The following is a 13,102-nucleotide window of genomic DNA, read 5'->3' as shown; positions in this document are numbered from 1 at the left end:
TGTACTCAATAAACGTAAGTTGAAATGGATGATTTTATTTACAGAAGTGAGGGTCACCCTTGAGACAATATGGACTAGTCTACCAGTCTAGCCCTCATGCACCAGGGGGTGCTTAGTAGGAGAGCCCCCACCAGCCTCACTTCCAGCAGATGATGATGTTGGGGTCATTTTCCAGCCGTTCATCAAGCTCGTGGTAGCTCATGCCTGTTTGGGACAGTGCAGGTGAGGTGAGCAGTCTTGGCTTGGCCACCTGCCCTGACCCCACCCCAGCTGCCCTGCCTGTCTCCACCTGTCTTGCAACAGATCTCATCATAGCTGTGGCAGCCTGTGTAAAGCCGGGCAGGGTGGCTCCGCTCCTCCCGAGACACCCGCACAGGGTACTTCTGTAGTCGGCGGATGAGGTTCTTCATAAGCCCAAACTGGATCAGCTTCCTAGGGTGGGGTTGAGGGAGAGAGGGGTGATGCCCTGGCCAGGCCTTCCTCCAGCCAGGCCAACCCTTTCCTGCAGTCTCCCTTCTGGTTTTGTCTCAGTGACCAGGCTGGCCTCCAAACCCATCACCTCCAGAAAGCCTGCCTAGACTACTAGTGCCACATGATTCTGCTCACTGGGAATCTCCTGCTTCCTCTCTAACCCAAGGCTCCAGAGAGATGTAGAGTGTATCTGCTTTCAGGCAAACCCCTCCATGCCCCTGGGAATCTCCTTCTGACCGTTCATCAACACGCTGCAGCTGCTGGGGGTGGCGGCCAATGAGGTCTCTCACAGTCGTGCCGGGGCTCAGGCTGCAGTACAGCTGGAACACATCCCGGAGACTGGCCCTCTTGTGCCCTGTGGGCACCAGGTGTCAGCTCTGCAGGCGGCCCCGCCCTCCCCAAGATGGCCCCCCCCCAGAGCCCACCACTACCTTGTTTGGTCACATAGGATAAACACGCCTCTTGCAGGGACTTGTCATCTACCAGGTCCTGGACCTTGGGTGTCGGGCAGTACACGTTGGAATACTGGAGGGTAGCAGGAGGCACAGGGGCCTGAGTGAGGGGCTTGGAAGTCTGACACCGCCCCAGTCTGGCCAAGCCACGTAAGTCACTCTCTGCCTAACCAGACCCCAGACTCACCTACCTGGAGGATGGACACCAGTGTCACAACGCCATAATACCTGGGGGAGATAGTTGTGCTCAGCTTCTGAGGGCCATGCCTTCCCACCTTCACACTCAGGGTCTTGGGGCTCTTCCCTGGATAGCAACCCTGTCCCAAGTGTGACTGCTGCCCCACTCACAGCAAGTTCTGGATGGCGATGCGCACCAGGTTTAGCTCCACATCTGCCTCGGCTGAGATCTTCTGCACATGGCGGAAGCCATCAATATAGGGCAGGATCTGGGCAGGGCAGGGCAGGATCAGTAGGGGTGGGATGAGGCCAGAGCTGTGGCCAGCCCTAGGTGATGATCCCCAGGGAGGGAGAGCACACCTGTTGTGTGGTGAGGTCCCACTGTGAGTTGAAGAAATCTTCCTTGTCCTTGGTAAAGACAGGCACATCATACTCCTGTGCCACAGGAGGGTCAGGCCGCTGCTCAATCACCTTCAAGTGGATGGTGTTGGACTCATCTGCAGGGGCCCCACCCATATCTTCAGTGTCATCTCTTTCAAGAGGCCCTCTATTACCCTCCAGTCCTCCCAGCAACTCTTGAGGCAGGGGGGTGGCCCTGGGTAGTGCCAGTCTCCCCCAACCCCCGCTTTTCTTAAGCTCTCTGTCTAATGTGGGGCTTGAACTCACCTCAAGATCAAGACTCACATGCTCTACTGACTGAGCCAGCCAGGGGCCCCCAATCTTCCCCTTTTATGGAGCAAGAGACAGGTCCGGAGAGGGAAGGGAACAAACCCACGGAACATGGAGAGTTCTTCTGGCCTCCACATCTCAAATCCCAACATGCACTGGACCCTGGACATCGTTAACCCAGCTCATTGGGCCACCAATTTGTTCATAAGTCTTGTCCATGGCTGGGCTTGCCTTTCCCTTGCCATGTTCCTATCCCTCCTCTACCCCTCTGCTGTCCTTGCAAAGGCTGGGCCATACCGATGGGCAGAGTGCACCGGCCTGAGGCATTTAGCTCCTCCAGCAAGATGGTCATGATGGGCACCAACTTCTGCTTGCTCTCCTCCGTCGACACGAAGCTGCTCTCTAGCTGGATGGAGCATGGACAACATGGTGGGCACACCCCAGGACCCCTGGCTGGCATCCTGCCCTGGCAGATACCCAGGTCTGGAGGGCTTTGGAAACATTTGTCTGCCTGCCCCTCCACTCAAGCCCATCGTGTTGCAGACCTCCAGTGTGGTCAGGTAGCCAGCCAGCTTTTTGACGATGGGCTCAAGGGCACAGGTCTTGGCCTGGGCATCACACACGAAGCCTAGGTTGAAAAGCAGGGCATTGCGGCTGTACTTCTTGTGTTCAATGCACACAGGGCAGCCGATCAGTTTCTTCTCCATGGCTGTGCTGGATGGGGTGGGGGAACAGGTGGGAGCAAAGTCAGGCTCCTTCTGCCCCCAAGCTTGTCCACTCCTCCAGGGACAGTCCCTCCCTTCCCCACTAGGGCCTCACACAGTGATGAGCTTGTTCTGCAGCTCTGGCTTGGTGATGATGTACACCTGGACTGTGTCAAACAGCTCCCGGGAGATGAAATCTTCAGGGACCTGGGGAGGGGAGTGGCAAGAGGCCCCTTAGTGGACCTTGGGACTAGGCAGAGTATACTGGGTGACCCCCCAAGGCCTAAGCCCTGTTGTCCAGCGTTCCTCCTCTCTCCCATCCACCCAGACCTACTACTACTTTGTGTTTCCAAACACATGCCATGTTCTCACCGGCCTCCTGGCTTTTGCATATGCTGTTTCCCCTACCTGGCACACTCTCTCCTCCTCCATCTAAATTCCTAAGCATCCAGGAATACTATTGGACCGCGCACCCCCGCCTCTCTTGGGACCTTGAACCTCCCCTGGGTCGCCACAGCCCGATTTCCCACAATCACTGCCTATGGGATGTTTGCCCCGACACACCGGGAGCCTGGGACCTGGGTCTGAGTATCCTCTCGGTTCACGATTCTCCGCGAATGAAGGAGTGGTATGCCTGCGTGCAGCATGGGGCTGGGGAATCCACCGCTTCCAGGCAGCTTGCTCAGCTCCCAGGAGCGTCCCTCTCCCACCACCCTCACCACCCCAGCCCCCGGCCCCGCGAGCCCGGATGGCACCTGATAGGTGATCTTGGGTCCCAGCGTGGGGTGGAACTCGCTGAAGAATATGCATTCGATGCGGCAGCCGCTGCCCATGGCGCTAGCAGGGCCCAGGTCTGTAGACTCTGGCTCCTGGACCCCTGCAAACACCGTCGGAAACAGCCCTCAGGCCTGGATCGCCAGATCAAGCACGCCTGCGCACTCACACACCCGTTACGCTGCCTGCTTAACAGCGCCTGCGCAGAGCGACTGAGAGGTGTGGCTGGGGGGTAGGGTAGCTTGTCTCGGGAAGTCCCGGCTGGGAAGACGTCGCGCCCGGAAGTGAAGCGGCTCCGCGACGGAGCGGCAGGGCGCGCGGCAGTGCCCCAAGTATCCCGCTCTCTCGGGAAGAAGCCATCGCATCGGGTCAGCGCTGAGGCAGGCGAGTCCCTAGCGTGTAGGGGCAGCATGCCAGCGGCACGTGGGGAGACTGTGCGCGAAGGGATTCAGGCTGTAATTTGATACGCAGATGGGAACTACAATATCCGTGGTGCTTCACGCCCTTCTAGCTGGCGCTCCCGCGCGGCGACGGCCTGATGCACGCTGGGATTTGTAGTCTATTACACGGCCTTGCGCATCCTACCTGGAAGGTGGGCCAGTGATCAGTGCCAGTTCAGATGCGGGTACAGGCCGAGAGGCCGCCGGTCCTCGACTATTCCTGGTGCCTGTGTTGGTACTGCCTCTTCCTACCTTAACGTCTTGGAAGAGAGTGGCATTCCTGCCCTGCAACTTTTGCTCCAGTGAGAGGAGTGGACAGCAGGCACCTGAGACCCTTGCTCATTCTACTATGCTTTCAGGCTACAGCCATTGGCCTGGTTGACCATGGCCCTTTCTGTGGAGACCGAGTCGCACATCTACAGAGCTCTGCGCACTGCCTCCGGGGCTGCTGCCCACCTTGTGGCCCTGGGTTTTACCATCTTTGTGGCTGTGCTTGCCAGGCCTGGCTCCAGTAAGTAGAATTCATAGTTGACTTCTGGGAAGGAAAGCGGCCCTTCTCCTGGGGAGCAGGAGCAATAGGAAGCCTTGGGCCTGACCCCCGGCAAGGCTTGCCTGCTTGGGGGACATCCTATGCTGGAGGGATAAGTGGGGAGGAGGTGAGTGTGGGGGCTCTACCAGTTGGGCCAGAGTACCTGGCTTCTCTTTCCTTGTCTTGGTGCTCCACTTGGCTGCCTTTGGTGAGGTGCTAGGAGAAGGAGGAAGGACTGCCAGAGTGGCAAAGCATGGCCTCTGCCCTGGGGAGGGACCAGGAAGCAAGGATAGGCAGGGGGTGAGCTTGTTGCAGTAAGAGGGGCTAGCATTTTGGCAGTGCTTCCTTGGGTGAGGGGCAGCTCATTTTCCTCACCCTGTGGGGATTGGTGTGGCTGGGTTCTTCTTGCCTCAGCCTCACAGAACCTCCTTTTCATTCCAGGTCTGTTCTCCTGGCACCCCATGCTTATGTCTCTGGCTGTAAGTAGCACGCCTGGCAGCATTTAGGGGTGGGAGGGAGCATAGGTATGGGTGGTAGTCCTGACAGCCTCTGAATCCTTATGAACACTTAGTCTCTTTAGAGAGATGGAATGTGGGATTGGAGGTGTTGCATGCTCCAACTCCTGCCCCGTGGTATATATCCCAGACTTGAACCACAGTGTTCAAAACCCAGGGCAAATCGGTCTAAGCACAAAATGAGACTTCACCCACCTCCAGGCAGGAAGCTTAGAAAATGCATTTGGGTGTACCTGTGTCCCCTTTTACCTGAATTTATAGTGATGCATCGAATTTTCCCTGAAACAGTGCACCCATGTGGCCAGCTCTTGCCAAGAAATTGTATCCAGCCCCATGTCAGGGAAACAAAGCCTGTGAATCATTTATGACTGCCACATCTCAAACCTGGTGTTTGCTGGGTAATATAGCAGAGATGACGTTTCACAGTATCACCTAGGAAGGAGTGTGGAGAGGTACATACTTCTCGCCCGTTACTCAGGGCAGATGTTCTGTCCCTGAGAGTTCCTCACTCTTGCCCCACCCAAATGGGTACTCTTGTCACCGGGGAGAGAATGAAGAGGGGGACTCAGCCCAGAGTGACTGGCAGTTTAGAAAGTTATCTAAATCTCTTTTTCCTTCTGCTGGGCAGCACCCTGACTTTGTTTCCCATCCCTGTCTCCCCAGTTCTCCTTCCTGATGACCGAGGCACTGCTGGTGTTCTCTCCGGAGAGTTCGCTGCTGCGCTCCCTCTCACGGAAGGGCCGAGCACGCTGCCACTGGGTGCTGCAGCTGCTGGCCCTGCTGTGTGCACTGCTGGGCCTAGGTCTTGTCATCCTCCACAAGGAACAGCTTGGCAAAGCCCACCTGGCCACGTGGCATGGGCGGGCAGGGCTGATAGCTGTGCTGTGGGCAGGCTTACAATGCTCGGGTGGGGTGGGGCTGCTCTACCCTAAACTGCTGCCCCGATGGCCCCTGGCTAAGCTCAAGCTGTACCATGCCACTTCTGGGCTAGTGGGCTACCTTCTGGGTAGTGCTAGCCTCTTGTTGGGCATGTGTTCACTCTGGTTCACTGCCACAGTCACTGGTGGGGTCTGGTATCTGGCTGTGCTGTGCCCTGTCATTACCAGCTTGGTCATCATGAATCAGGTGAGCAACGCCTACCTGTACCGCAAAAGGATCCAGCCATGAGCTCCTCTCAGCCTAGAAGCCTGGATATGCCCCTCAGTGTAGTAGCTGGGGCTGGGACCTCCTGGATTCTCTCAGCTGACTAAGTCATAGGGACACCTCAGGCACTGGGGCAGTCTAGAATAGGAGTCTTGTGTGTGACATTTTTGCTTGCTCCTCATCCTGGAGTGCTTCCCCTTTCCTTCTGTACTGTCCCAGAGGAGCTTATGGATGATGTGTCCAGATGAAGTTGGGGTTACAAGACTACTTCCCCGGCAACTCAACTCATACTTGTACTGGTATGTCCAGAAATTACAGGAGACAAAAAGGCAAAATAAAAAAGAATGACTGAAAAGACTGGATGGGAGGAACAGCTTAGAGTTGGGGAATAGTTTTCGCTAATGCTGTCAGCATGAAAAAACAGGCAGCTGGGCAAGATGGGGACGCCCGTCCCTGGCAGCTCACTGAGGGGCTGAAACTCTCCCAGCACACGAGCTCCTAGGATCTGGCTGCCGAGCAGCCTGTGCCACCAGGGCCCTAGAGCTGTAGCTGTGGATGGTTCAGCTGTGTGTCCTCTCAGTTCCCCAGCTGCCCACTGTGCCGGCGTCTCCAGATTGTGGTGGTTAGATGTGGACAATGACAGGGTGGGAACTCAGGATGGGCTGTTTCCATAGGTGTCAAGCACTGAGAACTCTGTTTTGGGGGTGAGCCATCAACAAGAACAGCTTTTTATGATAGAGGGGCCCTCAACCATCACATCCTCTGGGCAGGGCCTCCCTGACTGGGAATCAGAGGGAGAGAAAATGAGTAAGGATCTGAAGTGATAGCTCTGGGGAGGTTGTTTTAGCAGTGGGCATGTGGTAGTAAGGCAAAGTGGGAGTAATAGGCTTCTTACTCAGCTGGAGTTGCCATGGAGACCAAGCCCTTAACCTAAAGTCCCTAACTTTGCAGCTGAACATGATGAGGGGGCTGCACAAGGTGGTCTGACAGAGCCCAGGAGCCATACCTCAAAGAACTGCTTTATTGATACTGCGAGGCTGGGCTTGGCTGCCCACTCAAGTGGTCCTGTAGAAAATACTTGGGAGCTGTGGCCCTTCTGGCCCAGAAGCAGCCATAGCCACAGCAGAGGGGGTCGGAAATCTTCACAGGAACAGAGTCTTTCTGAGGGTGTGCAGGGAATTACAGCCCTGCACTGGCTGGACCCCCAGAACGTTTTTGGCAAATCCTTGCCTCGGCTCAGGGCTCTTGGCAACCAGTATCAGGCATAGGGGTTGGCCCAGGGGCTGTGGCACCAGTGTCCCTGTAGCCACTTGTTTGGGGTTATCTGCTGAGGTACAGTCTTACCTCAGATGGCCTGGGCTAGCTGATGGTTCAGAGGCCCCATGCCTGGCATAGTGGTTGTCTGGAGTTGGAACCAGGTAGCAAGAGTCCCGGGTAGTGTTGGCAACAAATAGCAGAAGGCTGTGGAAACCCCCAAGGCCTTCTTCCCTCTCCTCAGAGCAGTCAGGCGCCCTGGAGTAGCCGAGAGGTGTCAGGGGGAGCTTGGGAGAGGAGGTGCTACACTCAAGGTGGTCTGGAGTTACAGCTTCAGGGGAGCTGCCTCGAAGGTGATCAGGCTGGATTCTGGGGCAACCCCCTTTCCTGGGAGCGTGGGGGCCTTGTCTGAGGGTAGCGGGCTATCCACCTTGGCCCCTGCCTCCTCTTCATCGTCGTCCATGCTTGGCCAGACGGACTGGTCCTCCACTCTCTTAAGCCGCTCGTTGAGGGCCTTTAGGGCCAGTTGCCTGGAGCCAGAGGAGATATGACAAGTCACTTTGGGTTTGGACTTGGCTCATGCCCTATATTCTTCCCCCATGAAGCTGACTCTCCCTACCACCCAGACTTCTCTCAGAATCCTATGTATTTCCCTTCACCATGAAGGGCCCAGGGCTCCCCAGGGACTGGATAGGGCCCACCCTAGCATCGGAATGAGAACCCAAAGGCTATATAGAGCCTTCCCTTCATAGTCCTGACACCTCCAGGCTAAGAAGGCCAGCAGGGTGTCTGCCAGACTGCCCACCAGGCCAGCCGCAGGAATGATTCTGAGGGTGGGGCCTAAGCATGGGCAGAGCTGGTACCCCAAGGAAGATGGGTAGAAGGGTAAGTCCCTTGGATGTGGGCACTGGTATCACATCCAAGGAGAGGGTTATTACTTTTCTCTCCTTGTTAGGTGTGTTTTGAGTCTCCTGGCAAGGGTCTGAGGGGAATGCTGGAACTCAAGCACCTATCTTGGATCTCAACCTGGGAAGCAGGGCCAACTTGGGTCAGCCCATCCCTCCTAACTGACTTCAATGTTCTCCTTCCCAGAAGAATCCCCACAGCCACCAGGACCTGTGTTAGAGCAGGGACACACCAAGTTCCTGCAGGAAGAGAGGGAGGAACAGCTTATGTGTGTAGGACACAGGCCAGAGCCTACTGGTTCCACTGGATAAACCCTTTTGGACCTCACTTTGGGGGTAGATGGGAAAGTTGACTGGAAGGTGTACATGTGCACTTGGGACCCTAGTCTATCCAGGAGGTGGAACACCCATGCTGCCAGCTAATAATACTTCCAATAGTGGTCGCTGTGGAAGCCTGATGCCTTAACCCGTCTGTGCTCCAAGTACGGGGGACAGCCTGTAATAGCCTTCCAAGTTCCAACAGAGAAGCTAAACCTCCAACATGCCAGGGAACACGACAGGAAAGGCAGCAAGAATATGGCACAGAAAACCCTAGCCCAGTTCCACCCTGTGCTCCAGCCTGACACATGGCAGATTGGCACAGACAGGACAGTTCCCTGTGCTTCCCAGGCTCCCATCCTGGAGACAGCCTTGTCAATTCCGTCTAAAGCCTGCTAAAATAGAGAGGTAGTGGCATACTAATCACTTCCTCACAAGGGTCAAAGACAGGAAACCCTGCCTCCCAGTACTAGTAGCCCTTTGGGTTTGGGAGTGGCACGCTGCCAGATGCCCAACTGGTTGGAGTAACAACCACAAGACTATGCCAAGAACCTAGCTCCTGACAGCCTTCCTTACCCCAGCTTGCCATTTTCTTGGGCCTGAGCAGAGGTGCTTTGAATCTCCAGCCAACCCTAACAAATCCAAGACTTCTCACTAAAGGAGGAGTCACCACTGGGCCCTGGCCCCACCTGCAGAGCTCTGGGGACAGCTCAGTTTCTACTAGGTCCAGCCCTCTTGGTCCCACCTCCGCCACTGGATAAAGTGAAGACAGACCTCAGTCTTTAGAATTCATCAGCCACAGAGACACAAACCATAGGGCCCACAGTCATGCCCCGCAGCATGCTTTGTGTACTTTTCAACACCCACCACCTTAGGCCATAGTAATCTGTGGCCCTTCCCCAGGTGGAAACTCCTTCAAGAAAGGGGTGTGTCCCACGCTCATTGCCACAGCCCCAGTGGAGAGTAAGCACAGGGATAACCTTTCAGGTGAATTCATACAGCTGCCTGCCAAGAATCCATTTCACAGGTGAGCAAAAGTAGACGCCTTTGACAAACACAGAAAGTAGGAACAGAGCCTGCTGTAGATTTCACTATTAAAGTAACTACCTCAAAAAAAAAAAAAAAAACCTTCAAAAATAATGTTGGAAATGGAGCTGTGACAACTCTGGTGAGGAGAGGAAGAACTGGATTAAAAAAGATCTGCCCTGCCCTGGACAAGATGCAGTCAGTGAATAATTCCGCTGGGACTGCAGATGGTGCAGATGGCTTGGTTTACAGATAATGAAGAAGGTTGCCTCCACTCCCTGTGTGGTCAGCAGGCTCCCGTAGTGGGTCACATGGCCCGTCCCCTGGGTGTGGTGACACATACATGCTGGAAGGACGGGATGGTAAATCTAGTAATACCCCAAGGTTCCCCCTCAATAAATAAGTGGCAGAGAAGCACAGCATCTGAATTAAGACCCAGGAAGAGGATATGGTTCAGCATTTTGAAACTGGGGCGGCCCAGACCGCCTCGTAAGGAAGTTCTCCTTGTCTGTCCCTCCCTCACTGGGGAAATAGGACAAGCAGGTTGTTTCTGGCTCCCACAGGACCAGTGTCTAGGATTCCAAGAGTCTGAGACAAGGCCAGGATTATGTGCACCTGGCCCTCCATTAACCCCTCACACAGTACCCAAGGAAACCGGACATTTCTTAGAACTTGTTAAGCGGCCTGGGTGGTGAGAAAGGCAAATTGCACTCCTTCATGATGGAAAGCACTACTGGAGCCCAGCACCTAGTTGCTGAGGTTCTCAAAGCCACAAACTGGATTTTATCTCCTCAGTCTGTCCCAACACCTGACCCTTGGCTGCCAGCCAACACAGCAAGCACAACAGATGGAACGGGACTTGATCAATAAAAACTCTCCTAGCTCAGTAAGGTTTTGGAAGACTCCACAGTACCTTCTCCGCTCCGCATCCTGAGGGTCTGTGCCTGGGAGGCTGATGGTGATGGAAGATGGGGCACCTACATCATAGCGCTTCACTGTCTTCTGGCATATCTTTACCTTCACCAGGAGGCCGTGCACCAAGTTCGCCAGCAGCCCCACCACAGGCTGCAGGATCTCAGGGAAGAAGGTGGCGAAAGCAAAGTGGTCAGCCATGTCCCCTCGGCCTCGGCTATGGCGCTGGTAGAAGCGGAGATACACCCAACTGGAGAGCAGCCCAAAGCCATAGGAGGCCAGTGCTGGGCTCTGGAGCAGCGTGGCCAGCCGCAACAGCAGCAGCAGCCCCAGCAGCAGCATGGGCACCACGCTGACGCGCACCTGCGGCACACGCAGGACCACGCAGTCCCCCATGGTTTGCTTGAGTGCCACCAGGACGCCACCTAGGAAGCCCAGGGCTCCGTGGATGCGGATAGTGAAAAGGTAGACCAAGTTGAAGGAAGTCATGTAGGTGAGGAGGTAGGCAAAGGCCCCCAGCAGCCCCACAGACACGTTCACCACTGAGAAGAAGATAAGCAGCTCCAAGGCTCCCCAGAGGGGCTCCAGCAAACGTCCAGCCACCACCACTGTGGCCAGGCTGATGGCCACATCCCACACGTGCTGTTCCATCAGCCCATGGGTGGCCAGGGTCCAGATCCAGAAATTGGGCGGAAAGAGGTAGCCTGGGGTGACCGCCAGGCAGCCCGTGTCCACGGCGAAGGACAGCAGGTAGAGGAAGAGTACTGCCGCGCACAGGGTCTTCACCACCACGCTGGCGCTGGCCAGGATGGCCCCCAAGTGCTGGCGGGCGCCCGGTAGGGCGCGCTGCATCTTCCCGAAGGGCGTCGGCCTGAGAGAAGGATTTAGTGTGTTAGGGGGGCCTCCCCGGGGCCTCGTCCCAGTCCGGCCCCGACGGGAGGCCCGGGCCCGGCCTAGTCACTGGCCTATGGCCCCGGTGAAGACTCCAGTTCTTGTCGCGTCGGCTCCGGTCCCAAACGGCCGAGCTGGGTCAGGTAGCGGGCCCGGGGCCTAGGCCCCTCGCCGGGGACCTGAGGGAAGGCCCTGGGAGGCTTCGGCACGTCTGCTTGCCGGCCTGCCTGCCCTGTGGGCCCCGCGCCAAGCTGACCGGGCTGGCGTTGATCTCAGGGCTCGGCCTATTCCATCCACTCCGGGGCCCTACGGTCTGCGCGGGACCGGAGCCTTGTTCTGGGCCCTAGTCAAGCCCCGTCAGCTCCGGCTCGGCCTCGGTCTTGACTGCGACCGTACCTCCTCCCTTCCCAGGCGCCGACAAACAGCGGTGCTGCGCCTGCGCGCCCGGGCAGCGGCGGGATGCCCTTCCGGCTCCGCAGCATGCTGGGACACGGAGTCCTCGGCCGAAGACGGGGACGAGCGGAAACCAGGGTTCTGCGTAAAACTACAAGTTCCAGGAAGCTGTGCGCCCGGCCGTTCCGGTTGGTAAGAGGAGGGTGTGCTGGGCAGTGGTAGTTCGCCGGACTGTTTCCGTTGGTTGTCAGGAGGTGTATAAGAGTGAACTGGCTTCGCTAACCTCGGGAAAGCTGCGGGTACCCCCACGGCAGCACGACTGCAGACACACCCTTGCTGAATTTCCTGGGAACAGTGACTCCGTGCATGTGCTTCTGAGTACATCTGAGTGTGTCCTTGTGGACAGGTGTGTAGGTAAGAATGTAGGTGGTCTTGGCGTGCGTACCAGTGTTCGGAAACTCCCGAAACTTCCGCAGTCCGGTGTGTGCCTGACCCAGGTTGTATGGGTGTCTGGGACCTGACCCGGACTGGAATTCTTGCTCTGCCATTTGGCGGCTCTGTGATACTGGCCAAGTTCCTCAGTTTCATGGACCGTAAAACGGAGATGATGACAGGACCTACTACGGTGAGGGTTCAAGGGGACTGTGGTGTAAAATGCCAGTCCATCCTGGGTGCTCAGTGAGTGTGTTGCCCAGGCTAACCTTGCTACAAATGTGGTGGAGCTGCGACTCGAACTCAGGTCTCCTGCCCCCAAAGGGGCAAGGCTGGGCTGCTTTTAGTGACTCTCTTCCCCACCCCGACTCTCTGGCCCTGAGGAGAGACAGAGGTGGGCCAGGGTGTCCCTGGGTCCCCACTTTACTGCAGCGGGAGCTTCCTGCAGTTTGTTCTGGGCAAAGAGATTTTTTTGGTGTATTGAGTTACGTTTTAAAAATGTGCATGTAATTGGAATAATTCTAGGACAAAGCACATTTATAAAGCGCAGAATCCCTTCCTTTCAGCCACCGATCTCAGTACAACTGCCGATGTGCACATAGCCTTACAGGTTACAAAGGGTGTTGATGTGACACCCTTTTCTTTGTCTGGGGTCTGGGTTCTCACTGGATGCCACCTAGGGTAGAGTTGCCAGATTTAGCAAATCAAAATACAGGGTGTTCAGTTCAGATAAATGAATAATTTTTTAGTGTAGGCATGTCCCCAGTCTTTTTAGTATAGTACAGTATTGGAAACATACTAAAAACCATTCATTGCTTATCTGAAATTCAAATTTGACTAAATGTTCTACATTTTATCTAGCAACCCTACCCCAGGCCCCGGGGGCTGTTGCAGGGCATGGAGCTCTCTCAAAGGTTACTAGTTAGGCATTGCTCTGTGGCCAACCCATGGAGGGGAATGAGGAAGGGTGTCCTTGCTGAGGCCTAGGATGCACTTCTCTATTTATTTAGTGTCTGAGGCCCTCCAGCCACAGGTCACCTCCTCTCTGAAACCTTTGCTGATTTCTTGCCCTTCTCACCAGGGGTGGGGGAGAAGAT

The 13,102-nt window shown here is 56.0% G+C and overlaps 3 protein-coding genes across 4 annotated transcripts; 1 reads left to right on the top strand and 2 right to left on the bottom strand.

The window, feature by feature from the left end:
* Positions 1–15: 15 nt before the first annotated feature.
* NPRL2 (NPR2 like, GATOR1 complex subunit) lies at positions 16–3,470 on the bottom strand. Its single transcript, XM_045862289.3, has 11 exons — positions 3,229–3,470; positions 2,589–2,680; positions 2,315–2,483; positions 2,067–2,175; positions 1,461–1,597; positions 1,272–1,369; positions 1,115–1,151; positions 903–996; positions 709–826; positions 290–432; positions 16–204 (listed from the first exon to the last, which is right to left on the bottom strand). Exons 1-11 carry the CDS (start codon positions 3,304–3,306, stop codon positions 137–139), a joined length of 1,143 nt encoding a protein of 380 aa, XP_045718245.1. The 5' UTR covers positions 3,307–3,470; the 3' UTR covers positions 16–136.
* Positions 3,471–3,476: 6 nt separating this feature from the next.
* Positions 3,477–6,229, top strand: LOC123833768 (transmembrane reductase CYB561D2). 2 transcript variants are annotated; one of them, XM_045862292.3, is made up of 4 exons: positions 3,477–3,615; positions 4,047–4,198; positions 4,658–4,695; positions 5,395–6,229. In XM_045862292.3, the coding sequence occupies exons 2-4, from the start codon at positions 4,072–4,074 to the stop codon at positions 5,896–5,898; spliced, it is 669 nt and encodes a 222-aa protein (XP_045718248.1). In that variant the 5' UTR covers positions 3,477–3,615; positions 4,047–4,071; the 3' UTR covers positions 5,899–6,229. The 2 variants fall into 2 exon arrangements, with proteins under 2 accessions (XP_045718248.1, XP_045718247.1); XM_045862291.3 differs by having other exon boundaries at positions 3,478–3,631.
* Positions 6,230–6,877: 648 nt separating this feature from the next.
* Positions 6,878–11,624, bottom strand: TMEM115 (transmembrane protein 115). The gene is made up of 2 exons (XM_045862290.3): positions 10,291–11,624; positions 6,878–7,658 (listed from the first exon to the last, which is right to left on the bottom strand). The coding sequence occupies exons 1-2, from the start codon at positions 11,139–11,141 to the stop codon at positions 7,454–7,456; spliced, it is 1,056 nt and encodes a 351-aa protein (XP_045718246.1). The 5' UTR covers positions 11,142–11,624; the 3' UTR covers positions 6,878–7,453.
* Between the last annotated feature and the right edge of the window lie 1,478 nt (positions 11,625–13,102).

This window comes from Mirounga angustirostris, unplaced genomic scaffold (genome assembly GCF_029215605.1).
Source record: "Mirounga angustirostris isolate CCGP_5_RB_7025 unplaced genomic scaffold, mMirAng1.0.hap1 SCAF_1, whole genome shotgun sequence".
Taxonomy (NCBI): domain Eukaryota; kingdom Metazoa; phylum Chordata; class Mammalia; order Carnivora; family Phocidae; genus Mirounga; species Mirounga angustirostris.
Note: the sequence above shows the minus strand (reverse complement) of the source record. Positions and strands in the feature narration are given on the sequence as shown.

Coding starts and splice junctions, on each gene's coding strand:
- NPRL2 (XM_045862289.3), bottom strand. CDS start 3,306: ATGGGCAGCGGCTGCCGCATCGAATGCATATTCTTCAGCGAGTTCCAC. Junction 2,484..2,588: donor CAGAACAAGCTCATCACTGT/GTGAGGCCCTAG, acceptor CACCCCATCCAG/CACAGCCATGGAGAAGAAAC. Junction 2,176..2,314: donor GCTACCTGACCACACTGGAG/GTCTGCAACACG, acceptor TGCTCCATCCAG/CTAGAGAGCAGCTTCGTGTC.
- LOC123833768 (XM_045862292.3), top strand. CDS start 4,072: ATGGCCCTTTCTGTGGAGACCGAGTCGCACATCTACAGAGCTCTGCGC. Junction 4,199..4,657: donor GCTTGCCAGGCCTGGCTCCA/GTAAGTAGAATT, acceptor TTTTCATTCCAG/GTCTGTTCTCCTGGCACCCC. Junction 4,696..5,394: donor CCATGCTTATGTCTCTGGCT/GTAAGTAGCACG, acceptor CTGTCTCCCCAG/TTCTCCTTCCTGATGACCGA.
- TMEM115 (XM_045862290.3), bottom strand. CDS start 11,141: ATGCAGCGCGCCCTACCGGGCGCCCGCCAGCACTTGGGGGCCATCCTG. Junction 7,659..10,290: donor CAGGATGCGGAGCGGAGAAG/GTACTGTGGAGT, acceptor CTCTGGCTCCAG/GCAACTGGCCCTAAAGGCCC.